At 36.4% G+C, this 27,436-nt stretch overlaps 1 protein-coding gene across 2 annotated transcripts in view; it reads left to right on the top strand.

The window, feature by feature from the left end:
• Positions 1-25,861, top strand: part of CEPT1 (choline/ethanolamine phosphotransferase 1) — a 37,481-nt gene extending 11,620 nt beyond the window's left edge. Inside the window, exons 3-9 of one of the 2 annotated variants that reach the window (XM_047085647.1) lie at positions 635-782; positions 2,809-2,950; positions 9,214-9,298; positions 22,703-22,834; positions 23,546-23,704; positions 24,258-24,383; positions 24,977-25,861. In XM_047085647.1, the coding sequence (XP_046941603.1) occupies positions 635-782; positions 2,809-2,950; positions 9,214-9,298; positions 22,703-22,834; positions 23,546-23,704; positions 24,258-24,383; positions 24,977-25,096 (912 nt within the window). In that variant the 3' untranslated portion in view covers positions 25,097-25,861. Of the gene's footprint in view, positions 1-634; positions 783-2,808; positions 2,951-9,213; positions 9,299-16,098; positions 16,184-22,702; positions 22,835-23,545; positions 23,705-24,257; positions 24,384-24,976 lie in introns of both variants that reach the window. The other variant, XM_047085646.1, reaches the window with a different exon arrangement.
• Positions 25,862-27,436: the final 1,575 nt, after the last annotated feature.

The following is a 27,436-nucleotide window of genomic DNA, read 5'->3' as shown; positions in this document are numbered from 1 at the left end:
CTCCGTGTGCTAGATCATCATTTCCCTACTGTTGTTCATTGAACACTGATGAGGTGTGTTGAAAAATAGGTTACGTGCTCAAAAGAGTTTAGAAAATGGCAGTATGTTGTGTCTCCCTTCTCGAATATTCACAGTGTGCATTAGCAACATTAAGGGCTGGAAGGAGTCCTGCAGTAAAGAAATGTTTAACAGTGTTTAACTCAGTGTTTCCCACATGTGTTAAGCACGGAATTCATTTTCTTCATGCAATACCTATAAACATCCTCGAAATCCAATTTGGGAGAAAGTGTACTAGATTATTCATTAATTGACTCAGCATCTAAATGTTAGTTATTCTAACTAAATGTTTGGAGGAATCTTATGGATGTTACCTACTGTAATCTCTTAGATAACCTTACAAAGCAGTTATCCAGCATCTGCGGTGAGCAGCCCTCCAAAGCAAAGAATGTGATTCTTTTACAATTCTGATTGTTTCAGAAAGTTTTTCATTATGTAACCCTTGCATTCTCTCCCTTAGCTTCCAACTAGTTGCACTTCTCTGGAGAATGAAGACAAACTATCTGCAAGTAAACCGTTATCAGTGAAACATAGTAATGAATATGTCTTAGTAATTCTTGTGTCTTTTGTTTCACAGGCACCTCTGTGGGCATATATTGCGTGTGCATGTGGCCTTTTCATTTACCAGTCTTTGGACGCTATAGATGGGAAACAGGCAAGAAGAACCAATAGTAGTTCTCCTTTGGGAGAACTTTTTGATCATGGTTGTGATTCACTATCAACAGGTATTGTGGATTTTTTAGTGTTAATGATTAATAGTGATAAAATTAATATGATAAACAATGTTAGAATAAAAGGTTTATGATGTTATGGTATCAGAATAAGTGATTTATATCAAATTTAAATGTTTTCAAAAGACTATAAATATGATTAATATTTGTTCATTATTGGCTGTATTGGGAGATTTAGAAATTAAGTTAATTTCTACTTAAATTACTTTTAGCCTAAATATTATTCTTTTGGCACCTGTGATATTTAAAATTTTAGGGCATAATTATAATCAAAAATCTCATAAATTGTAGACAAGAGTACAATAGTGGGAGACCAGGAAATCTGTGGTCTTTATATTTATGTGGATATTCTGTAGACATTTAAAATTATGTTGTAGACTTGCAGTATAACTGGCAATGAGTGGGCTTGGATAAAAAGATTGGAAAGAGTGGTGCCTGGGTGGCTCAGTCGGTTAAGCATCTGACTCTTGATTTCGGCTCAGATCATGACCGTGTGGTTCATGGGATCGAGCCCGGTATCAGGCTCCACTCTGTCAGCACTTGGGATTCATTCTCTCTCTCTCTCTCTCTCTCTCTCTCTCTCTCTCTCTCTCTCTGTCCCTCCCCCTCCCCCTCTCCGTCTGTTCCTCCCTCACTCATAATAGACTTGCTCTCTCTCAAATATTTAAAAAAAAATTTTTTTTAAAGACTGGAAAGAAAAATATTTACTAAAGTGCTGGCAATAGATGAGTTATATATTAGGTTATAGGCAATACATCTTGTACTGTTTTAAGAATACTATTTTAGTATTTGGAGGGAAAAAAGAGATTTAGAAACTAAATGACAGTTTCTAACTAGTCTTCCTGGTAGGAACACCCCATGCCCTCACAACACATATTTTTACTTAGTTTTTTCTGTTGGTTTCTTGTCATTTGGCATAGCATTTAAAATATTTTTTAAAGAAACAAAAACCCATGGTAGCTTTACCTCCTGAACTCAGATATGCAGATATAGGTTCCTGTGAAAGTCATTGTTTCAGCGTGTCCTGACAACAGCTTCCTAAGTAGAGGAGAATGAATAGCTAAGCACTCATAATTCAAAGGACTCAAGAAACACTCAAGACTTCTACTGAATAAAAGGCTTAACGGGCACCTAATTTAATCAAGTGTATCCTATTTTTTTTTTACCTGTTTATTTATTTATTTTGAGGGAGAGCTTGCGTGAGTGTGTGTGTGTGTGTGTACCACAGGGGAAGGGGCAGAGAGGGAGGGAAAGAGAATCACAAGCAGGCTCTACACTCAGCATGAAGCCCCATGTGGGGCTCAATCTCATAACTGAGAGATCGTGACCTGAGCCGAAAATGAGAGTAGGACACTCAACCAATTGAGCCACCCAGGCACCCCCCTATTTTTTCTTTTAAGTGGTAATCTTTTTTGTGGTGTACTTTGAGTTCCAAACTTTTATAGGACATGTTTTTCTGTATAAGTCACCCATAATTATATCTGCTACATATGAAAAGATAGCTATGGATGTAAAAAACAATCAGTCCTTTTGTGAATTATGTAGGTCTTTAGTGTTTCTTCCTCCGCCAATAATCTCTTAATGCAATGTCTAATATATTTCAGGCACTGTTTGAAATCCTTTACAATATTGATTTATTTTGTCTGGTTTTTATTATCATGTTACAAATGAGGTAACTGAGGCACAGGGGAAGTCTTTCTTTTTACTCTGTCCTGTAATTTTTTACTGTTCATCACTATCACTAAACTGGGAGGATACTCCAAAAAATGCTCAAGTATTTTAGTTGCTTTCAAGACCTTTGGTTCCACTGAGTGGTATAGTGAAAAATGGAAGTGAAATTATGGGGTGAAAGATTATATCCTGCTTTCCTGGAACCATAGGTACCTGAGACAAGATTGTACATTCATAGCACGTCTTTTTTTTTTTTCTTCTTTTTTTTGCTTCATCTAAAAGCATTTCCAGCTCAGTTAATGTTGGTTATTGAGATTGTTCAGTTATTATCGTGATCTTTCTTTTGCAGTTTTTGTGGTTCTTGGAACTTGTATTGCAGTGCAGCTGGGGACAAACCCTGATTGGATGTTTTTTTGTTGTTTTGCGGGAACATTCATGTTCTATTGTGCACACTGGCAAACATATGTTTCTGGAACATTGCGATTTGGAATGTAAGTAACACTTAACAGTGATTTTTTGTTTTCTCTTTCAGATATGGAGAATGTTGCTTTTACATATCTCAGTATTAGGAATTGATCAAAGCACTAAATTAGTTTAGCAAATAAAAGTTTAAAACTCTCATTATTGTAGCTGCCTAATGGTCTCTGTCTGTCCATCACACTGTTCAGAAGGAAATATTAGGACCTCCCAACCAATATTTTTAAAATAATATGAAAAGCAGTGGCCTCTCCTCACTCATACCCACTTGTCTTTCCCTCAGATAAATTCACTGTATTTTTCCTGTATTTACCTTAACTCCATGTTTTATTTTGACATACGAAAATGCATTTTCAGGAAAGATTACATAGTTTATGAGAGCAGAGAGCAACTCTCATCTCTCAATATCATAGCTTAATTAGATTTTATTCTTTTCATATTATTTGTGGGTCTATAAAAATCTAAGCTCTTAATAATTCAGTTGACATAAACACACCATATAGGTTACTACCACCAACAAGTGCCCAAGAATTTAAAAAGTGAAATACAAACTCCTTTCAGACTCCAAAACGTATAGTTCCTACCTGTTGATCAGTACTTTTTCATAAATATTAATGAGTAAACTCATCTTGGAACAAGGTAAAGGGTGAAATTCACCAACTGGTGTTTAATTGCCACAGATCCGATTTACACGGCTCGAGTTAGTCTTATTTTTTTCATGGTGTCGAAGTAAAAGAGAAAGAACTTGAGAAAAGACTCTGAATACTTCATGAAATATCCAAATAAAATCTCTGATTGCAAACGATAGGAGAACATCTTAACCTAGTCTCTTTAAGATGAATCATTAATGGATATTTAAATTTTAGATCCCTAATAAACTTAGTTTTCTAGCTCTTGTAAGAGCCAAATGCACAGAAATCCACCTGTTCCTTACAAATTCAGTTCAAATTGTTTTTGCTAAACTTATTTAAACAGAACGTAAGATGTTCTTAACTTATGACAGTAACAATAATTATTTTGGATGTTAACTAAAAGACATGTCCTGGAAGAATTTTATAATAAAGGGGTTGGAAGACATGTTTAAGGCCCATCTTAAGGTGACAATAGTAGACATGCATGTCCAATTGAAACTCGTATGCTTGTGCGTTCATCAGTTTAAAAATGATCAGTGCTCAGGAAATATTGTAGATTTCCGATACAAAAAAAAAAAAAAGCAGTAATTGAAAATACTGTGTGCAGATGTTTTTTTCAAATTGTTTTTATAGCCTATATCTCAAGTTTTCACAGTATTACTCTGCATTGGTAAAACCACAAAATATAATGGACTTCCAAGATCACTTGGTTTGCCCTAATTCAGTTTTAATTTTTAGTGATGTGATTGTTTTCAAAATGAGCAGAACTTGTAATATCTGGATTTGACATAGTTTGTTTCAGTGGTTATTATCTCATAGTTAACTTGCAAGCCCTTATTTTGAAAGTTTATTTATCATCAGCCCCAATAAATTCTCTTTCCCTTTCAAGTAAAGCAGCACCAACCATGTAGTATGGGAACTGAAGGAAGGAGAGGGAGTGAACCATGGAAGTAGGGGAAGAGTAAACAGTGTTTTTAGGAGCGATTTGTTAGCACAGCTCTCAATTTGCCAGTCTTAGAATGTCCCTTGTGGTGTATTCCTTTGATAAAATATGCACTTAGAGAACTGTGAGCAGTTCCATATTGTTAGACCAAAGATGCCTGTAGGGGAGTGGCAGGAGATAAGGCTGGAGAAGATCCAGAAAATCAGGGGATTTCTATGTCCTGCCAAGAAATATGAGCTTTTTTCCTGAATCCGTGGGGAGCCTTTGCAAAACCGAAACCAGGAAAATGACAAAAGGACAATTGGAAAGAGCAGTCTGGCAGCATTTGGAGGGTGAATTGGCATGGGCTAGTACAGAGGTAAGGAGGTCCTGTCGGAGTCATCAACATAATTAACATGAGGAATGCTCACACCTGAACTAGTGTGATGACAGTGCTATCAGAGAGAAAGTCATAGCCTGGAGAGAGGCTGAAGAGGTAGAAACTGTAGGACCTAATCTCTATCTGCACATGGAGAATGAATGAGCGAGCAGAGACGGGAGTAACTCCCAGTTCCCCTCCTTAGGTGGCTGGATGGGGGGTAGAGAAAGGCCCTACACGCAGAAGAACCTATGTGAAAGGGCGAGTTCTATCAGCACATGTATGTGAGGGATTTTAGGCATCCAGATAGAATGAAAATAGCCTAGAAAACTTAGAAAGCAAGCTTAGAAGCCTCTGAAAATTATTGAACAGCCAGAGAAGGAGGCATACCAGAATGAAAAGCCAGAGATTTCTAAAGAGAACAACGCTGAATGCTGCCAAGACTCAAAATGAGGACAGAAAATTGTACACTAAATTTGGCGATCTGAGGCCATCCGGAGTAGTTTTCTGTAGTGGAAGGGTAGAAGCCAGATTGTAGGGGATGGGAAGTGAAGGGACTAAATAAGCATGTGGTACAGGTGATGTACAGAATGTGTGGCTGCGATGGGAAGAAGCAAGGCATCTGTTAGAAGAAAGAACATAGGTGCAAAGGAAGGAGGGTTTTGAATTTACACAGAAGAAATTGGCTAGAGAAGAGATTGAAGATATTTGGGGGAGAAAAGAGAGATGGATCTACGGAGCTAGACTGATGAAAATGCAGGAACAATGTTTAGGGTAACAGGCAGAGGGACTAGGTGGGAAGACACTGTCCCACTGAGACTATAGTGCTGCTTTGTAATGGTGTGAAACTAGATACACAAATATTGGAGCCAGTTTAAATTTAATATCTCAATTTTTTTTTTAATTTTTTTTTTTAACATTTATTTATTTTTGAGACAGAGAGAGACAGAGCATGAACAGGGGAGGGTCAGAGAGAGAGGGAGACACAGAATCTGAAACAGGCTCCAGGCTCTGAGCTGTCAGCACAGAGCCCGACGCGGGGCTCGAACTCACATACCGCGAGATCGTGACCTGAGCCGAAGTCGGACGCTTAACCGACTGAGCCACCCAGGCGCCCCTTAATATCTCAATTTAAATTACATATTAGTATTACAAGGGATTGGTTTTGATTTGGAAAATTAAATACAATTTTCTGAAATCCTGCATTCATATTAAGGCAGCGCTATTTTTTTTTTTTAAAGTAAAAGCAGATCTCAACATTCAAAGAAATGTGCTGCGAGTACTCATTTAAGGAGATATTTTTCCAATGTAATGGGGGCATATGGAATAATAGAGATATTCCTAAAGAAGTTTTAAAAATGCCATTTAAGATTTCACATTCTTTTCAAGAGCAGGTAGAATAGGCTGATGTATAATAGGTTGAATATTGAAGTAAAGTTTATATGTGTGGAGGAGAAAATCTAAATTTTGTTTAATTAGAAAAGAATAAGATAACCTTTCAAGTGTAATTTGACTAAAAAGACTTTTTTTTACCATTTATTTTTTTGAGAGAGAGACCGACAGAGCTTGAGGGGAGAGAGAGGGGCAGATAGAGAGGGAGACACAGATTCTAAAGTAGGCTCCAGGCTCTGAGCTGTCAGCACAGAGCCTGATGCAGGGGTTGAACTTAGGAACCATGAGATCATGACCTGAGCCAAAGTCGACGCTTAGCCTACTGAGTCACCCAGGCATCCCTGACTAAAGAAATTTTTTTAAATCCCTTACTTTTCTTACTCCTTTTTGGAGAAACATGAAAGTGGCCCTTAGGCACCTTAGGAATTTTGTTTTAAAATATTTTTATTTTAATTGTTTTATTTTGGTGGTTACGCACAAATGAAAAAAAATCATGAGGATTTCTTTTTTGTATATAATCAATTTAGGTTGTTGTGTGTTTAATAACCATATAGCATATTTGTCAAATAAGAGATATTGATTTGTTTTTCTTAATCGCCTAGTGTCACTAATTTTAGTTGTTATTAAATTTGCTCATATCTTGACCAAAAATAGGCACCATAGTTAATTCATTTTTAACTAAGTAATTTCCATTCAAAGTCAGATATTATGAGAAAGTCAATGTGTTTTAGATACATCATCTCTGATATTATGACTAAATCTTCCAGCATTTTGCTCTGATCACAACTGAAAGCTGCCTTGTACAGAGAATATTAGTACCTGTCACATCTAGACAGACCCCTGTTCTGACAGTGTTTCTGGACCAAGCAAGTAGAGGTCTGATAGAGATGAGTACTGCTCACTGGGACCCTTCTAGACCCAACTTAGCCTGTTAGGATTTTTACTAACTTGGATTTGAAAGACTGGGGTGGGAAGTGGGCTCAGAGGCTAGAACTTCACAGAAGAATTGGGTCGGCCGAAGAAGATAAGAATTATGAATCGAAGTTCATTTGTAAACATTTGTAAAATATACTTTAAAATGTTTATGGGTTATACTAAATGGAAGAGTTCACATTTCCTCTCTTAAGGCTTAAACCGTGTATATCTAGATATTTTAAAATATATAATTTGTAGACGTATATGTAGAATCATTTTTTATAAATCAAATGCTTAGAAATTCTAGACAATCTCTAATAAAACTATTTATGCAAAATACTGGCCTTAAAGAAATCCTCCACACTGTGAAAGGTAGAACTCTTAAATTATCATTTCAGGAAAAAAAAAACAAAACTTTTCACAAGTCAAAAAAGAAAGAAATTATAATAAATTGAACTAGATCAGTATATCTTGCCTCAAGTGTTACCTCCAGACTATTGTCTGTGTATCAGCTTGAGCAAGGCCCAGAACTTTCATTTCCTAATTTGTAAGTCAGAGTTTTGGATTTGATGGTATCTAAGGTTCCTTCTATGAGCCTATTAATTTTACAGATGCTATTTTCAGTGTACTTACTATTTGTAATTATAGCACGTAAAGTATTTAGTACATTTTTCAATTCATTTTTTCACATTAGCTAAACTTTCAATTCATTTTTTCACATTTTTACATTAGCTAAAACTATGTAAATACATAACTTCTGACTTTTTCTTTTCTAGTTAAATGAAAAAAGTTAATAGGCTATGTATTCTGGTAGTCTGGCAAATCCAGTTCAATTCTTACCCAAGAAATCTGTAAAGTATAAGTATTTGCAGATATCATAGTAACTAAAAACTGTTAATGTTATAAACTGCTAATGTATAATCCACTTTTTGTGGATTAAGAATTAGGAAGCTCCCTGTTAATGCCCATATAGGATATTCATACCTTTAGAAGTTTAAGACTTACCATGTGAACTAATAACTATCAAAGATTTTCCTTTCAGTTTCTAGTTTCCCTGTGTATTTTTTGTTAGTAAGTCATTCATTTGGACTGTGCCTATTTTAATTTTATCAAATTGTTAGAGATAAGATCTTAAAACAACTGTTTATATTAATGTAAAGCCTAGATTGCAGTTTGGACTTTAAGATCATCGGGTAAAATCGTAGACCTGTTTCCATCACATTTAGCATTCCTAGGTTCTTAATTTTGATTACATGGCTTTGATTTGAAGTCTGTTCTATACTGCCACTCCTTTTGCCAACATCCTTTAGTGATCACATTAGACATGTTACTTATTTTTACCACTAATAAACTAATCCAATATAGTAGAGAGTTATAATGCTGGTATGGAATTAAGGAAAGAGAAAGAGGAAGAAGGATAAGATTTTAGACTAGAAATTATCAGGAAACGGGACAAGGAGCTGACCAGTTTTATTTTGTTCTGACCATATCCAAAGAAGTCATAGTTTCCCCCTTGCCCTTTTCACATACGTGTGCATTTTTTTACTGAATAGCAGAAGCAGGAGCATGATGAGATGTGGGGCAGTGAAGGGGTATGAGATGATTAGTGGTTTTTCAAACACCTGGATAACTACACTGGGGCTTCTGGAAGCACTCCTCGACAGAGAAGTCTGGATAGGTTCTCGCAGAGAAGGGACCTATGTCACAGCTAATGTGATTCTTTGGCAAGTAGTGTTCACTACTTGGGTAACTGAGAATTAACTGCATTTTTAGTTCTAGTGTTTCCAGCTGCCTATTTACAAGTCATGTATTCAGTGTGTTATAGTTTGAATCTTTACACTTTTCTACTATTTTGGTTTGGGTAAGAAATATACATGTTTGCATAAGGTTAGTAATAGTACTGTATAAATTGTTATTGAATCTTTAGATGTCTTTATAAGGGTAATGCTACTTTTTAAATGTTTTTGCTACCTGTAGGGCTCTTTGGCAAAAGCTCTGAGTAAAGTTATTTTGAAATGTTTGTTTCCTTATGCATAGATTCGATGTTACAGAGTCCCAGATCATAATTATAATATGCCAGCTTCTCACAGGAACCCTGGGACCTTGGTTCTGGAACTTCACGGTAACTGCTAGAATATTCATGCTGTCCAATGAACAGTGGCGTGAACTCAATAAAGACAGCACCTTTGTCATGCACAGAGTAATTAAAATACAAAAAAATAAAAAGTCTTCTGGTGGTATTTCACAGACAAACAGGTTATTAGAAAACAAATAATTTTAATATATATAGGGCAATAAAAATCCACCCTATTAAAAATTTTTGAAAATAATATTCCTGGTGATTTGATGCTAGAAACAATTATCTCTCACTTACCCTACTGTACCTAATATCATTTTTGCTGTTTGTAATATTTTTAAAACAAATACCTTTCCACCATTAACTAGATTTTTTTTTTAATTTATATTTTGAAAACAATAAAGCAAGCAGAGTTTCCCTTTAGATAAGCAAGTTGAGAAGATGCTTAATAGTAATATAGGAAAGATTCTGTTTATTCCCTTAACTCCTTTAGAATATTCTTTAAGCAATCTAGTACCGATTCTTCTGTTTCTGTTTTCAACGATCTTAGTTTTTAAAAAAATTAATGCTAGAAGCTATTCCTATTTGTATTGTTTACTGCTTTCTTCTCTTATTGTGCTTTTAAAACTAAGTATCCTTTGCTTTTCATGTTACTATAGCCATCTGTTGAATAACATCCTTTTTCAGGTTTGGTTTGTTTTTAGTAAATACATATTTCCTTAATTAATGCTGAGTAAATAATACATCTTTTTTTTCTCTCATGTTAAAATTATAATTTAGACTTTATGACTTTTAAAAGTTCAAAAATATTTATTAGGAAAGAGTTTCCCAGTAGAATAGTCCAGAATCTTTCACACTTTAGTATGAAAGTTTTATTCACAAGCAAAGTAGAGCTTAAATTCCATTTATTTTGCAGTTCATGGAGTGTTTGGGGACTGTTCATATGGACACCTAACATATTGTTCTAGCAATACGGGGCTGCATTAGGTTTCCTATATTGAATCCTCATGCTCCAAAATGTTTCAATAATGTGATAGAGTAAGTCTGGTAGCAGAGTTCTTTCTGAAAGGTATCTTGCAGCATTGTAAATCCATTTATTCAGTGGCAGTAGAGACATCTTTGGGGACAGATTAATAGTGAGGGATAGTTTACATCTTTTTTTTCAAAAGAAGCTTAGATTTTGGAGAATACTGAAAAGTACTATAGACATGATTTAGAATCAAAACAAAAGCCATTTTTTCATTTGAATTTACAATGTACTTGCAGAATTATTTGTGGGGTCTATTTTCCTGGGGTAGAATAATGTGCATAGTTCAAAATGTGTCATTTTTAGTCCCCCTCTACCCATGACCTGTCTTCTGGTTCTTTCTCCAAAGACCTAAAACTTTATGCTCACTGCAGTTGTCTAGGTAGACAATTTTTGATAGCTCATTTACTATTTTTAATTGTACTCACCAAAGGTCTTTTCTCCCAGTGTTCTTAGTGAAATTAATAGTCAGGATATTGACTATATTACTTACTTTCACCTTGTTTGTGTATGATAAAAAAGTACCTGTATTTATAGAACCTTTCCTATTAAAATGTTTCTAGAAACTAATGCAAATCTGTTCTTTTACCAGTTGCTAACTTGCAGAGACTTTTTTTGCTTTTAATATTTGTTGCTTTAACTGGTTTGATCATTGCAATGAGACTGTCAGATGTTTGTGGGTTTTTCTTTTTCCATTTTTTCAGAGTTCAGGGGGAAAATAAGCTTAAGAAAGAGTTCATTATAATTTGTTTCCAATTAATTTAATTTATTAGCATCTAAACTTGGAATGCTATTACCATTTTACAGAAAGTTGTGTTAGAATACAAGAAACATCATACATGGACACCTTAGTGATAACAAGGTAAAAACTTAGCACAGATGTTTACTCCAGTTGATTAGTAAACTAAAAATCAGAGTTTTAGCACCATGTAGGTACAACACCTCCATTTTCTTTCAAGGCTCTGCCACCTATTATCTCGGTAACCTTGGAAAAGTCCATTAACCTATCTGACTTTCCACATCTATAAAATTGTGGCAATAGTTCCTACCTCCTAGATAGTTGTGAAGATTAAGAGTATCAAAATGTAATGTGCCAGCTTTAGTGACTGGCATATAAGTGTTTGTTACCACTGTTATTTTTATTGATTTTAAGACCTGTGTTAGTAACTCCCAGAAGTTGCTAGATTTCTTCCAGAATTGATTGTGCTAGTTTGAGAGGAAGAATAGGTCCATGATCCCTTCATTTAACTTCATCATGATTATTACTAAATGAGGTGAGAGGACTCTCCTAATTCTTCTGTTTCCAAGGGTGATAAGGGTAGGCTGTCCCCTGAATTGTGAGACCTAAGCTTTAGCTCCTTTTAGAGGACTTACATTCTAGCCTTTGGCTATTTTTCTTCTTACTCGAAAATCACTGGATGGGTTGTTGTTGCAGGTGGTGTTTTTTAGTCTTCTCAGATAATCTAAAGATCCATTTAGTCCTTCATGTGGTAGATAATAAATATGGTTTTAAATAATTCAGCTTATCTCAAAAATAGATGCTTAGACTTTCTCTGTATGTAACACTTTTTGAGAGTGTGTGTGTGTGTGCGAACAGGAAGGGGCAAAGGAAGAGGGGAGAGAGAATCCCAAGCAGGCTCCATGCTGTCCGCACAGAGCCCAAATCAGGGATCAATCCCACGACTGTGAGATTATGACCTGAGCTGAAATTAAGAGTCAGATGCTTAACTGACTGAAACACCCAGGTGCCCTGTACCACTTGGTTTTAAAATATCATAGTTACCATTCAGCTGTCTGGTTAATATTACCTAACATTAAGCTTGCCATGCCCAGATTGTCCATTATCAAGGGTAGAAAGTAAAATATTGGAAGGCAGTATGGTCAGTTTCTAGGCCAGTCTTGGTTGCAGTCTACCAAGACTTCACCCCACCCATGATTTTTCTGGTGTAATAAATGTTCTGGTCATGCAGAAGTTCCCTACAACTTCAGATCCATTGACAAGTGAGTGCAAATCTGTAATTAATAACAATCTAATCTTTGAATAGGATTCCAGACACCCTCAGTGGATGTCTTTTTAAACAAAATTCTTCTTTTTAAATAATAAATAGCTCACAAGTCAAATTGTACAAATCTGGGTTTCTTTGACACTTGAATTTAGCCCTAGTGCATATTCTCTTAACCAAGCCAACAGCCAACCCAAATTATAATACAATCACGTTTGCTGTGTAGAGTTTAACAACAACATTGCTTTTATACATTAACTGCAAATATTTCTTTGAATGCATATGTGACACATATAAGAAAAATAGATTAACTCGCATTAGAGTGAGTGGAAAGACATAAAAATTTTAGGGAAAAGATGATTAACATGCTTACCAGCTTTCACAGAATGTCATTTAAATCCCTTCACATTCCCATTACTCCTGAGTCTTGTTGGAATTCAAATCAGATGCATTTGTTAAGTATCTCTCTCAAAACTGAACAATGAAAATGAAACTTAAAATAGAAATTTTATTCATAGTTAACTTAGGAAGTTTGAGTTGTTACACCCCTTAATCACTTTTTAAACCTCTAATTCTGATGTAATAACTGACCTAGGCTGCCTTTCTGTTGTGATAGAGACCCTCGGAGTTCCTCACTCCCAGCTAGAGAGATTTTCTGTTCCCTGTTTAGAAGTTAAAATTACTCCTATTCATTTAAGATACCATGATCTCTTTACCTCTTAGTCAGTGGACCATTAAGATGTTGCTAGGAGTGATGGGCCCAGGGGATTTATTTCAAATATTCAGTTATTTTGACTGCCACACTTGCAGCCTCCCCATCAAAAGAATGGGGGAGCTTAGTCTCCACAGCTGGTTTGCTTCTTTGCATTTTTCTTCCGTGACAGCCATTAGAATGTTGTTTATGGCTGGCTTGTTGTTGTCATTTGAAGAGATTATACATAGCAATTGGGCAAGTTCTTTCTGTACTTTGACAACCTATACTAAAATAGAAACAGGAAATTATTTAAAGCTAAACAAGTCAGAATATTTAAATACCTTCATGGTTACAGAAAATTAAGTGCATTCTCATCTAATTTCCCCCCTCTGAAACTTTTAGGCTGTGGAAATCTAATGCTGTAGATAAGAGATTTGTTTTCCCATATGTCTTTAAAAAAAAAAAATCACTCTGGTGTTTTGGATGCTCCTTTACCACATATTCTTTGTATCTTGAAGGGCTTATTTTTAGTGTAGTTCTGGAGGATGCTTTTTTGGTTTTTGAGTAGTAGTCCCAACATTTGGGAATTTGCCACCCATATTATTATTTTGAAATGAATAATAAGAAAGTGACTACAGAAATGCCACATTCCTGCCTTTCCATAACATTCTCCTTTCTGGATAACTGTCTTTCCTCCTCAGCCAAAAGTAGTAAATGATGAATTTATATTACCATAAATTCATCCACTAGGAGACTTCTTAGTGGAAAGGTAGGAAAATGGACTGCCATATAAGCAACTCTTGTCTAAGTAGATTCATTGACTCTTTTGTTCATTGTTAATCACTTCTGCCACCTGTCCCTCTTAGTTCCCTTAGTTCCTATCTCTAGGGATGGCCTCTTACTGCACCCTTCTTCATTGACAGTCAAGCTTAGAGCCACACCTCCAGGAGTGGGGATAGGCCATGATTCAGTGCAGGAGGGTCTCATCCGGGAGTACTGAGTATTCCTCTAAATCAAATAAGCAAACAGGAAAAAAAACCTCTTAACTACCTATAACTGGTAAGTTTTCCCTGGCTTTCCCTCCTAACATTAAGGCATCGTGGATCTAAATACAATGACAGTATCTGCATGGTTTAGGAAATTCTGTCTTCTAAAATTTTTAAACAGGCAAATCCATAAAACTTTCCCTAGGAATCCCAGTCTGAGCTTTATAAAGATCTTTCATGTTCCCCATTCTCTTTTACATTCATCCAGGGTACAAAGATTAATTGCATGAGGTTCCCTCCATTTTTATTTTGTAATTCTATACTTCTGGCCCTTCCCCTCCCAAAAGGCTACTTCATATATCCAGCAAAATGTTGTAAGATGTCTACCCTCCTCCACCCAAGACAGACTCGATCATCTTTGACACCTGCTTAGTCTCCTGAATCTGCTACTGAGTGTAATTCCCCTTATTGGCAACACCATTCATCAGGTCAGCTCTACAGATTCTTTTTAGCCTAATTCAGTCCATTTTTTCCCCAATAAATGTGTATGTAAAGATGACTACATCACTATATGTTTACAACTTAATAAGCTTCTGTTCAAAAAAAAATCTGGAGCAAACAAAACTCATTTTTTTTTAGTTGTGAGAGACTGGTATCAACTTAGTTATTTATGTTGGGCATGGAAACTTGCATATCTAGCTCACATTATATGTTTTAAGTGTCAGTTTCAGAAATGGGGGCTCCATTCTGCTCTGGGAATTGAATCCCCTTGCTGTTGTTGGTATCTGTTTTTCTTAGACTAATTTTTTTAAAAATTTACCTTAATATAAGTTATTCACTTTGTTTAAAACTAACATTATAAAAAAACGTATGCAGTGTATGGTCTCCTTCCCATCCTCCTCTCCCAGCGGTCCATCCCCACACTGTCCTCTCCAGTAGGTACCACTGTTCTTAGTTTACAATGTATCCTTCCAGAAATTTGTTATGTAATTACTGACAAAAATAGAGAATATTATTTTTCTTCTTTTTTACACACACACACACACACACACAATAGCACTGATACATTCTGCAACATTTCTTTTCACCTAATATATCTTTGATATTTTTCCATATCACTTTGTAGGGAGCAACCCACTCTTTTTTCAAAGCTACCAGATACTCCATTGTGTGGAAGTACTCTAATTTCTATAACTGTTCCCTCATTGAGGGCTTTGCTATTATAAGGAATGCTGTAATAAATAACCTTGTACAAACACTTTGTGCAAGTATATCTGTAGGATAAATTGTGAGAATTTTAATTTTGGATCCAATAATCTGGAATGATAATCTCAAGATTATGTAAAGTGCTGGTCTGTAGAAGGAAAAGAATGTCAGTTTGTGCTTTGCTCCTCAATCTTTTTGTCCATATTCTTTTTTTCAGACTTTCAGACTTCTAATTTCTACTGCCCTGTTTTTGTACCAGGTTTGTCTTTTCTTGACTGTAAGATCATTTTCAGCAACCTCAAACTAATTCTTGGCTGCTTTTCAGTTCTTCTTTCCAGAAATCTTAGGGTAGTTCACCTAATAAGTGTAAGAATTTGAGAGCTGGGTGAAATTTTTTTTTCACACCCCTACTATGGAAGGCATTAAGTGAATATAACTAAAGGGCAGTAAGTTTTATAAGATCTGAGTGATTTACGTTACTTTAGTAAAAACTCACCATTTCCTCTATTTGGTACTACAAAGCCCTGGTTTCAAGATTTCATATTCTATAGCAGTGTAATGCAGTCCCCTCTGCTTGACACTCGAAATTTAATACACACATGCCCTGCCCCTGCTCCTTTTTTCTTTTTTTCCTTTTTTTGGTGGGAAAGGTTAAGCTATAGTTTCAGCCCAATTTCAGTGAGTCAGAAATTTCCTATGGAAAGGAGGGGTTTTTATTGCTCTGTGAAATTCATCAAATTAAATTAAAAGCCTCTGGATTTTATTTGATTTTGCTCATAACAAATTTTTGACACCTCCTTCTCCCCTTTCCTCAATATTTGAGATTTTTTTCTATTGTGCATGATAGAGGAATGCTGCTAAGCTCGCAAGTAATTAACTTGAAATTGTTTTGAGTAATTCTGCTTTTTTGGCTTTTTGTACCTAATCAGAATTGATGTGACTGAAGTGCAAATCTTCATAATAATCATGCATTTGCTGGCAGTGATTGGAGGACCACCTTTTTGGCAATCTATGGTAACTTTGTTCACATTGTGTATCCCATGTAATGCATGTTGTCTTTTGCTTGTGTTTTCTAATATAGGATAATCCAGTTAAAGAGTGATATGTAAAACTATTTTACTCTTTCTGAAAATGAAAAGCCACAGCAATGGTAGGACACAAACTTCTCTTTGGGTCGTGGTGAATTTTACTACTTGGAGTCAGGTGGAACTTGAGGTCCATTCCAGGACTATTGTTTTGGAAGGCCATCTGATATTATTCGTCATCCCATTTTACATCTGAGGAGACAGCGGATACTATAGCCGGTTAACCAATGACTAGATCAAATCAGACTTTTTTTCTCTCTGAGCTATAGGAGTCTACTAGTTTTCTGTCATATGCTTAAAGCTGAATAACAAATTTGGGGTAGCAAATAAGCTAGCCCTAAAACAGAATAAATGCTTATTGAAATCGGTGCCATAGAATGGTTTTAACAAGCCAGGACCTTGATTTTCAACCTGACCTATAAACACACATTCTTTTTTTTCACAAAACGTCAAAACAGGGTACATGAAAGGTATAATATGCAAGCCAAGAGCACAGGCTTAGGAACCAGACTGCCTGAGTTCAGTCGGGCTCCTCTGCGTATTGTGTGAACGTCATCTGTTACTCAGCTCTCTGTGGCTTAATTGCCTCCTCTGTAAAATGAGAACAGTAATAATACCTATTTCCTAGGGTTATTCTTTTTTGTTAAATGAGTAGTACGTATAAAGCACTTAGAACCGTGTGTATCAAGTAATAAGCCCTCAGTGAAAGCTGCTCTTATAATTGCCAGATCTTCTTCCAGATCTGAGTCACAGTTGTTTGTGCTGCCTGGTCCAGTTTACTGCTGATCACTACCAGAATTTGCCATTCATTTGGTGTGATCTCACCGAAAGATTTACTACTCCTAAACAAACATAATTCTTAAAAATCAGATTAATTTTAAGGTATATGGGAAATTTATGGAACGAGATCTTTCGCATACCTAATTCACTTTATGAGGGTCAATCAGATATTTGAGGAGGTGTAATTGACATACTTCCCTGAGTATTCATTACCAGAAACTGTTCAATACCTTTTGTCAGGAGGATAGGGTTGTGAGGAGGGAGGAGATAAAGGAATAAAAATAATCCATAGTCTGCCAGGAAAATTCTGAAGCTATCTAGTCATGTATGTAATATCATTCAAATTCACATCTTTCCTACACACGAGTCTCAAAAGCTGATAGGGTCTTTAGTGAAATCTAAGATATATTTTAGTGAAATCTGAGCTCCATAGATTCAGATATAGGTATACAGGGAGATACATAGATATAGGGAGAGAATTTTATTATTTTTGTTTTCCAGCAAGTTAAGCATATATAAATATATATAAAATATATAAATAAATATAATAAAATATATAAATAAATATAATAAATAAAATAAATATATGTTATATATACAGTTGACCCCTAGACTACACAGGTTTGTTAAAGCAAGGGTCCCTTAACTATACACTTTTTTTTATAAATACAGTGCAGTGCCATAAATGTGTTTTCTGTTCCTTATGATTTTCTTAATATCATTTTCTTTTGTCTAGCATCCTTTCCTGTAAGTGTATGGTATATAATACATATACAAAATATGTGATAATCAACTGTCTTATCAGTAAGCCTTCTGGTCAACAATAGCTCAGTTTTGGGGGAATCAGAAATTATAGGCAGAGTTTCAACTGCACGGGGCTGGGTGGGTAGGCACTCCTAACCCTCGTGGTGTTCAAGGGTCAATTGTATGTTGACTTAAATTTTTTGTATCTCTTGACTATATTATGTTCATAGACTTTGTGTTTTATACCAAAGTCTCCCCTTCTCCAAAATTATTTTGAATATCTTAAATGTATATAAATTACCTATACAGTTTCATCATACCAGTTACCAAAAATTGTGATTTCTGGCTTGATCGTTGCAAAACAAGTCAGCGTCAGGTATATAAACCATATTATCCTTATCAGTATGGAAATACATAAGGCATTATTGCAAATGAAGTTATAGGCTGTATGCGTATATTTTTTAAGTGGTGCCTGGTGGTGAATTTGCTTCAGGTATCCTTGTTACCTTTTTCACTAGGATTTATATACATGAACTTAACAGAAGTGATGGTTGTTGTTTTTTTTTTTTTTTCTTTTAAAAGGATCGAATAGTTTGCCCTATCTTTATAGATAATTAAGATAATATAATCATCCTCTTTTATTATATGTTTTAAAAAGTAACTGTAGGAACTCTCAGATCCGAGACTAAAGTAAAATCCCCAGGCCCAACAATCTAACTCCAGTAGGAGTGAGGCCAGGTTGCGGGAGAGATGCAGATCCCAGGCCTTTGTTAGTGGCCCTGCTGTTACCATCATTAAAGTAAAAGGGAAGGACCTGACCTCTCTGGTGATATTTGGAGGCTAAAAGAAATATTCTGTGTTCTTTGAGCAATTCCCAGTAGAGAGTCCCATAATTGACCTCAGACTACTATATTTCTTTTTTTCTTTTTATTTGGCCCTATGGGTTCAATGCTGAATATACTGTTTCAAATTGCATTATGTTAGTTTAGGAAAGATTACATTTAATAATTTGTGTGCCAAAATGGAGAAAATGTACCCGTTTGGAGCATCAAATTTTCATCTCTCTTGAAGTTGAAGGCACGAAATGGACACTGCTTTCCAAATCCTCATTAAAAGGCTTTCATTGATAGTTAAGAAGCAAATCTATGGCTTTAAAAAATATATACAATTGTTTTTATAAAGCTGATTTCAGAATATCAGCTGTTTTGCAAAGATAAGTGATTTATATCTGCAGCTTATGGATTACCCATTTCTTGCTGCTTTTTTGCTTTTTTTTTTTTTTTTCCTTCAGAGAGGTGGGTTTTTACCAAAGTTTGTAATTAGTTCTGTTGGTTTGGGTTGTTTGTGGTTTTTTTCTTTTCTTTTTTTTAAGGAAAAATTGTTTCATGCACAAAAGTCTGTGCATGGGTTTACACATTGCAAGGAACAAAACAAAAATCCATATTGTTAATTTTTCTGTATTGCTTTTCCCAGAAGAATATATTCTTTTGGAATGTCTTGAAACTATCTTTTATCCTATCACTGTTTTTTTCTTTGTTTGTTTTTGTTTTAAGGAGAATTATCCTCACTTGAAAGGGACCCACATGCAATCCCCTCATGGTTACTTTCACTGCTGTTTCATTCTTTTTTTTTTTTCTTTTTTAAGTTTGTTTTTATTTATTTTGAGAGAGAAAAGAGAGAGAGCACGAGTGGGGTATGGGCAGAGAGAGAGGGAGAGAGAATTCCAAGCAGGCTCCACGCTGTCAGTGCAGAGCCCCATGCAGGCTCGAACTCAGGAACAGTGAGATCATGACCTGAGCCAAGATCAAGAGTTTAACAGACTGAGCCACCCAGGCACCCCCTGATATTTGATTCTTTTAAATGTAATAGTTGATTAAATGTGTAGGAAACCATGAGATAGATACCTTCTGGAATCCATTTAAGTCAAGTGGTGAGACCACAGGTGAAGTTTCAGAATTCCTTAGGCGGAACTAAATAAAGACTTACTATGCAGTGTAATTTATTTGTGTCTCATTCCTTAGACTGAAGAAGTGTACTTAGACTTAAATAATTTAGACATGGTGATTTTCTTTAAATACTTGGTAGATGCTGTAATTATTGTTATATTAAAGTTTGATGGAAATCACTTCTTTTCAAAGTACTTCTAAATAGGCATTGCCACATTGTTTGGAAGAAGGTTAGTAGTATCTAACCTCAAAATGACACTTTGTGTTTCAGCTGAAATTTACAAAGCCCATAAGAACATTTTATTATGCCCCTAAGAAAACTAGTCTTAACGGTTTAGTAACTGATATTCTATATTAATCCAAACTGTTGAATCAGAACGTGTCCATTGTAATCTGGTAAATCTGAGATTTAATATCTGCTTTTCCATCTCTAACCTAATTTAAAATGAATTATATTAGATTGATATTATTTAGATGCATAATTTGATAGCATAAATCCAGAGGGTTTGCCCCTGGCTATAGAGCAGACACCATGACCCAGAGCTCTGATAAAGGTATGTTTTCAGTATAGCTTTCTTGTATTTCTGTAGAGTGAATGCATGTTAGCTACCTTGGGCGAGTTCCAAGATGAGAAGGCCAGAAAGGGAAAGATTGGGAAAAGACAGAATGTGTCCACCTTCCTTGATCTTGGGTGGGAGGTGAAAATGGCAACGCTTTTGGTGCTTTTTATAAGTGGTTCATTTGGTGCTGATTTTTAAGGGATTGCCTGATAAGGCTTGTGATTCCTTTCCTTCCAGCTCCCTTCACTTTGCCTCAGATTTTCTTGTAGCTAACATTCTTTTTCCTTCTTAATGTGGGAGCAAGATATGTCTTCTTATTCTCCCATAACAGTAATTCTACATAGAGGGTAAGAGAAAGGGAGAAGATCTTAATCTTCAACAAGTGTATATAGAGCACTCACAATATGCATGGCTCCAGAGAGAATATAAAAAATCAATGCAAACAAAATCCTATACTCAGAAACTTAGGGTTTGGTGTATATAGCTGTCCTATATGATGGAAGCCGAGAGGGTCTTAGGAATGTTTGATACTTTGCTCCTAAGTCTGTAGCTTGTTTACTTATTTTGTGGTTCAAGGCGTTTACTAAATTGCCTGGCTTCTTTAATATTTCAGTTTATTCTTTCTTCTTTCAATAGCCAACAGTTTCCATGAACCTACTGCATTTTCACCAAATTTTAATTATAGTTGTGGTTATACTCAGTTCAGTTGTGGCACAGATGACTGCTATGCCAGAGTTGGCACTTACTCGATACCCTGGCCCTAATACAGGCATGCCGCTGTAATGGATGAATGCTTTGTCTCCTTTGAAATCTGAGGGAGTATAGTATTTCCCCCATTGCCATACAGGGCCTTTGTCTCTGGAGGAAAAAAGAAAACTAGCCAGGGTATTAAATTTAATTCAGGTGCATCAGATTAAGATTGTAATATCCCTAGTTTTCTGAACCAGAGCAGGAAAATCTTAGAGCTCAAAGCAACCATGGTGTTGATTTTCTCCTTCACTGTAAACAAGTGTTGAATTTGGGCTGTAGGGTTTAGAAATGAATTAGGGAAGGAAGAAGACCATTTAGGATGCTCTGTAAAGTTCTGGGCTTAACTTTTAAGTTGACCTATTTCATTTTAGAAAACTAAACACTGCCACAGTACAACTTGAAATTTGAACAGTTGATTACAATTTTTTTTCAGAGCTGCAGTTTTGCAAGAGGTCATAGAGTTGTATAAACAAACTGAGTTCTTCAGAGTTTTGAAGAAATACAGTATCTAAACATTAGGATTGTTGTCTCTACCAATTTTACTTGGGTTTTATGTATAAAAAAAAAAAAAATTAGGAAATGTGACATGTCCTATTTGGTTTTTAAATGGTAGCCCTAAAAAGTATAAATCGCCCTAGTTAAAATGTTTTCATTAAGAACTCATTGCCTATTAAACCCTGTGGGCTTCTGGAATTTTGTACTTATACTCATTTGTTTCTGTTAATAGAATATATCATTTTATGTTGCTTTATTTTCAACCCATATTGGACAAAATATGAGCCTTCAGAAAAGCTAAATGAGAGGTGCAAACAGAAAGAAAATCTTAAATGATTTTAAAAAGTTAGCACAAGTGTATTTAATTTTAAATGATGGATATTGTACTTGCAAGATTGAATACTTGATCCCAGTGCACTCAGCCGCTCTCCCCCGCCCCACTTTAGGTAAATTAATCTGCATTTTCAGTATGCTTTTGTATTTTCAGTATGCTATAAAAATATATTATTTGCTTCTTCTGAAAATTTAACATGTTAAAATTTTGGATACACAATTGTACCTGCTTGGATGGTGCTTGACGTCTTTTTGCCCTGCATATGAATGTCTTCTTGGCTGCCCTCTGCTTTTTCTAGTTGCTTGTATCCTAACAGTTTGGAGTTGAGAACTCCTCTGAGTACAGCTTTTGTCTTCCATTCTCTAGTTTGCATGCTTTTTTAATCTAGCTGCAGATATTTCTAGTCTTTTATGCTCCACACTTTGTCTCTCATAACAATTAGTAACAAAGTACAGATTTAAAGGCAGAGGTCCAAAAATGTACAAAGAAACAAGCAAAGTACACTTCATTTATAAAAGTCCAGAAGACAGCCTGTTCCACTGTTGCCAGACTTCTGGGATACATTAGGTGAACTTTACTTAGCTTGTGACACAATTTAATAAAGTTGAATCAGTAATTTTTTTAAAGGTTGGCGTGAGAAATGAGATTAATTTCTACATAGCCTCGTCTCTTTGTTATATTGCTTCTAATAGAAAGAGGGAAATGTTCATGAATTTAAGTATTTGCTAAACTGGAGGGAATATGGAGGATATATGGGAATATGAACCAAACATGTGTTGTATTTTCTTATTTCAATTTGTATATATTTTAATTGTTCTCTTTCTCTCCACCCATTAAAGATTCCAGTGCTGAATATCCAAATGAAAATTTTTCCTGCACTTTGTACTGTAGCAGGGACCATATTTTCCTGTACAAATTACTTCCGTGTAATCTTCACAGGTGGTGTTGGAAAAAATGGATCAACGATAGCAGTGAGTACATCTTAAGATTCCCCACAATTGTTTATACTAGGACTTGGTTTTGTAGTTGCCTTTCCATTTGAATTGTATAAAACATTTGCTAATTTAGACTTTCTGCTCAGTCTTAAACAAAAGTAATATCCCAAACTCACTTTTTTTTTTTTAATTTTTTTTTTTCCAACGTTTTTATTTATTTTTTGGGACAGAGAGAGACAGAGCATGAACGGGGGAGGGGCAGAGAGAGAGGGAGACACAGAATCGGAAACAGGCTCCAAGCTCCGAGCCATCAGCCCAGAGCCTGACGCGGGGCTCGAACTCCCGGACCGCGAGATCGTGACCTGGCTGAAGTCGGACGCTTAACCGACTGCGCCATCCAGGCGCCCCCCAAACTCACTTTTATCTATACATGCATACTTCTGTATGCTTACATGCATTTTTTTTTGTGCATGTACACACAGACACACATGCATGCCTTTATACACAAATGTATTTTTAAAAGTATGATCTGCTTTGTAAAATAAGCCTGACAGCGTAAGTAAAATCCTCAGATTGTGCCTGACCAACCCATACTGCTGCTTTCTTCACTAGCTGTTCAGTATTTGGTTACAGAAACTGCTGGCTGTCAGGCACCGTGAGGTTCTTAAAAGTGTGAGTTGATCTGCCTTACAACAGATCCATGTTGTATCTGACAGTTCGTACCTCTCTTCTCTTTATTCTGCACAGGGAACAAGTGTCCTTTCTCCTTTTCTCCATATTGGATCAGTGATTACATTAGCTGCAATGATCTATAAGAAATCGGCAGTTCAGCTTTTTGAAAAGCATCCCTGTCTTTATATACTGACGTTTGGTTTTGTATCTGCTAAAATCACTAATAAGCTTGTGGTAAGCACTAAAGTTTTTCTTTGTTTTGTGTTTAAAATTCCTCTTATTTTGGGTTTATGGCCATAGCTTTCATCCCACAGCTTCCTGAGTAGCTCTAGAGTTTGCTCTCCTCCAGTCAAGATCCCTGGACATCAACATGGGAACTGTTCTCACTCTTCTGTGAAGCTACAACTGGAGGTTACCAGAAGCTTCTTGGACCTCCACAGCCCTTCTTTCTGCTACAGTTTCATTTGGTGCTTTAGTTTATCTGCCTTTTTCAGTCTCCATCTGTATACTCGAATTAAGGGTGTTTATGAAAAGCATCTTCTGGGGCGGGGGGGGGGCGGGGCTTGGTTGACATGGTCTGTCCCTGTGGTGTATAGCTCTCACACATAATTCTTGTCAGTTTTCTGGGTTTTTTTTTTTTTTTTGGAAGTTTAGCTTTTTATTCAGTATCGCCAAATCTCGAAACTTGTGAACACAACTTGAAACTTGAGCACAAAACTGATTTACTGTGACTCACGGTTGCTCTAGTATGAGAGTGCCTGCATGACGGGTTCTCTTTTGTTTTCAGGTGGCACACATGACTAAGAGTGAAATGCATTTGCATGACACAGCATTCATAGGCCCAGCACTTTTGTTTCTGGACCAATATTTTAACAGCTTTATCGATGAATATATTGTACTTTGGATTGCCCTGGTAAGTATCGTTCTGTGTCCTGTTTCATGATTTGGAAGCCACTTGTTTTCTTGTTCCTGTGGGTCAGTCCTGGAAGATAGATACTATAATTGTAATGGTTTGGAATGTCAGAAAACCATATTTATGGGACTTTGTAGAGTTCTTTGTGGCTTCATCTTTGAGCCATTTTTTGCATTATTCTTATTAGTCCTACATCTGAGCTCAAAAATTCCAGATTTCTGACTGTAAAGCAGGAACTGATAAATTACATCCTGTGGGCCAAAGGCCTGTTTTTATAAAGTTCTATTGGAACACAGCCGTGGCCGTTCATGAAGGTATTGTCTGTGTCTGCTTTCATGCTATAATGGCAAAAGTTGAGCAGCTAAGATAAAGACGGTATGGTCCACAAAGCCTAAAATATTTACTGTGTCTCTGAGAAAGAGTTTGTTGATCCTTCGCGTAAAGGAAAAATCCATGAGGAAATTGAAGTATTAGATTGTATGGAATTGAAGACATGTCTGGAAAGAAGGGAAGAAGGAAGCCACTCCTTATGTAGGAAGCTTAGGAATCACCTAAGCAGGTCCTGAGAATCTGACACTCTCTTTTCTTTCCAGGTCTTCTCCTTCTTTGATTTGATCCGCTACTGTGTCAGTGTTTGCAATCAGATTGCGTCTCACCTGCACATACATGTCTTCAGAATCAAGGTCTCGACAGCTCATTCTAATCATCACTAATGACATACTTGGTGTCATATAGGAAACTCACGTTTTCTGCAGGAAAGAATCAGAACATATTAAGGAGAATGGGGTGGATAAGAACAAATATAATTTATAATAATCAATGTTGTATAACTTTTCTTTGTTATTGGTAACACTCCTTAACTATCCTGTGTGAGAATGGGAATTTCAATCCCATCCTGTAATTGTACATGTTGTCATACAGGGTTTGGCCCAAGGAAGCATGCAGGAAAAATTGCCATGTGTTTGTAATTATCTTGGATTCAGAATAAAATTGTCCTGGGGAGCAGATTCCCAGTGGTGGAGATTTCTCATGTAGAATATTTGCAGGCCAAAAGATGGTTGCTTTATAATTTTAACAAATCATCATCTTTTAGTGACATCCTTGTTTAGTCTCTTCTCAAGCTTTCTTTACTAAGGAGCTCAGCTTGTGGCACAGATATATCCTACTAGCTTGTGCAATGGAATTAGTGATAAAGACCTTGAATTTGAATTGAAAGGTTTCCTATCTTTACATTGTTGAGGAGGTAATTTTTTTTATTGCTCAAGAAATGGTATCTCTCATGGGCTTGGGATTTCCTGTTAGCATGCAGAATAATGTGGTAACTTTGTTGATCCATTTTATTTTTTTAAATAAATATATGACCTGAAAGCCAGCCTTTTTCTCAATTTTATTCAGTGGAAAGATAGACTAAGTTTTAATGTCATTTTTTTTTAAGCAAAATTTATTTCTGTTCTTTAATAAATGAGGAAATTCGGTCATGTGCTTTGTCATTATGTGTCCTGCGATCTATTCTGTTTAACTTAAAATATGGAACTGTGTTCGTTTTCCTTCTTGATAGGTTTTTTTCGTTGCATTTGTCACCCTTCAGATTATAAATCTTTTAGGAATCTCAAACCCTTCCCCAGAATTTTCAATGAGAGAGGCTTCGGCCTCCCTAGGCAGTTACCGAAAAGTTGTGCTCCTGTTCTGCCTCCTCGGTATGCTACAGTTTGAAATGAGAACCAGCTGTCTTCAGTGACTATAAACCGGATCTGTTTCCGCAGTATGTATAGTCCAGATGCTTGAATGGAGGGGGACAGCAGAAAAGAAACTAGTGGTATCTTTATTGATTTGTATGGATTCCTGTTGATTTGTATTTATACCCTGTTTTTGTAATCATGGGTAAACAATAGCCGTTCTGCCTCAGCTGGGAGTCGGAACTCTGCTCTCTTGCACTTCTAATGCTTCCGTTAATCCCATGTAATCTTGAGTAGGAGCGACAGTGAAACCTTCAAGTTCCTTGCTAGACTGTAGCAGTAGAGAGAAATCTCTCATTGTTTTTGCTGGCTAGCAACTCCTCCAGCATCTGGGGTAGTTTTGAAGGTTAGGACGAAGAAGGATAATTCTACTTATTTGGAACAGTTGCACCTACTGCCCTCCTTGAATAGTACAATAGACACAGCAGATGGTAATTGCCTGCAGTGGAAATTGAGGTCTGCCGAGAGGCTAAGTGGTGTATCAGTGTCACACAGTCGTTCCTTTTCCAAATAGGGACTAGACTCCGTATCTTCTGAATCCTGGTCCAGTGTTCTCTCCTCACACCATAGTAGGTTTTTGTGGGCTAAAGCTATAAACCCAGATGCTCAAATCTTTTTCAGCCTTAAAGGGAATCTGAAAAATGCTCAGATACTCCGTGTGTGCTTTCTTAGCTCCAGGTACATCGTCATCAGATCAAGGGTACATTTATAGTCAACCTCAGCTGGCCCGCCTCCTCTTTGATCCTATACCTAGTTGGGTGTCGCAATCACCTGAAGGAGCTTTAGAAATTACAGGTTCCCAGGTCCTATCTCTAGAGATGCTTTAGTCAGTTTGGGATGAGGCCTCAGAAAGTATTTTCAAAAGCTTCCCAGGACTCCAATCCATGTTCTAAAACCTTCTGAGGTACAGCGAGGTTTAGGAACGGTGCTGACTCTTAGAACCCGTGAAGAGTAGCAGCATCGCTACAGGCAGTGGGTGAACAGTGGAACATCTGCCGCCCGCAGCGTGTGTCTGCTGCACCCCCTGAAAACATTTGTGTTCTTCGTATAGAATTCAGGGGCCTCCGAGGGCCACGCTCACACATACACATTCAAAAGATGAGAGTTTTGAAAGGTAAGAGGTTTCTAAAAGTTTCCCATCCCTATCAGTGTTGAAACAGAAGCTGTCATTGGAAGTACAGAGGGAAGGTGGACCAGGTGACCACTCGACTCCTTTGGACCCTTAAGATTATAATACTCTTTTCTGAAAGGGGGAAACGGGAATGCAGCAATCCCTCCACCGTTAGCTAGAGTTGAAATTGGTGTCTAAGGGGGCAC

The sequence above is a fragment of the Lynx rufus genome, unplaced genomic scaffold (assembly GCF_022079265.1).
Source record: "Lynx rufus isolate CCGP_SWC_20201006 ecotype Redwood Valley unplaced genomic scaffold, mLynRuf1.p SCAF_2, whole genome shotgun sequence".
Lineage (NCBI taxonomy): Eukaryota > Metazoa > Chordata > Mammalia > Carnivora > Felidae > Lynx > Lynx rufus.
The sequence above is the reverse complement of the archived record's forward strand: the minus strand, read 5'-3'. Positions and strand labels throughout refer to the sequence as shown.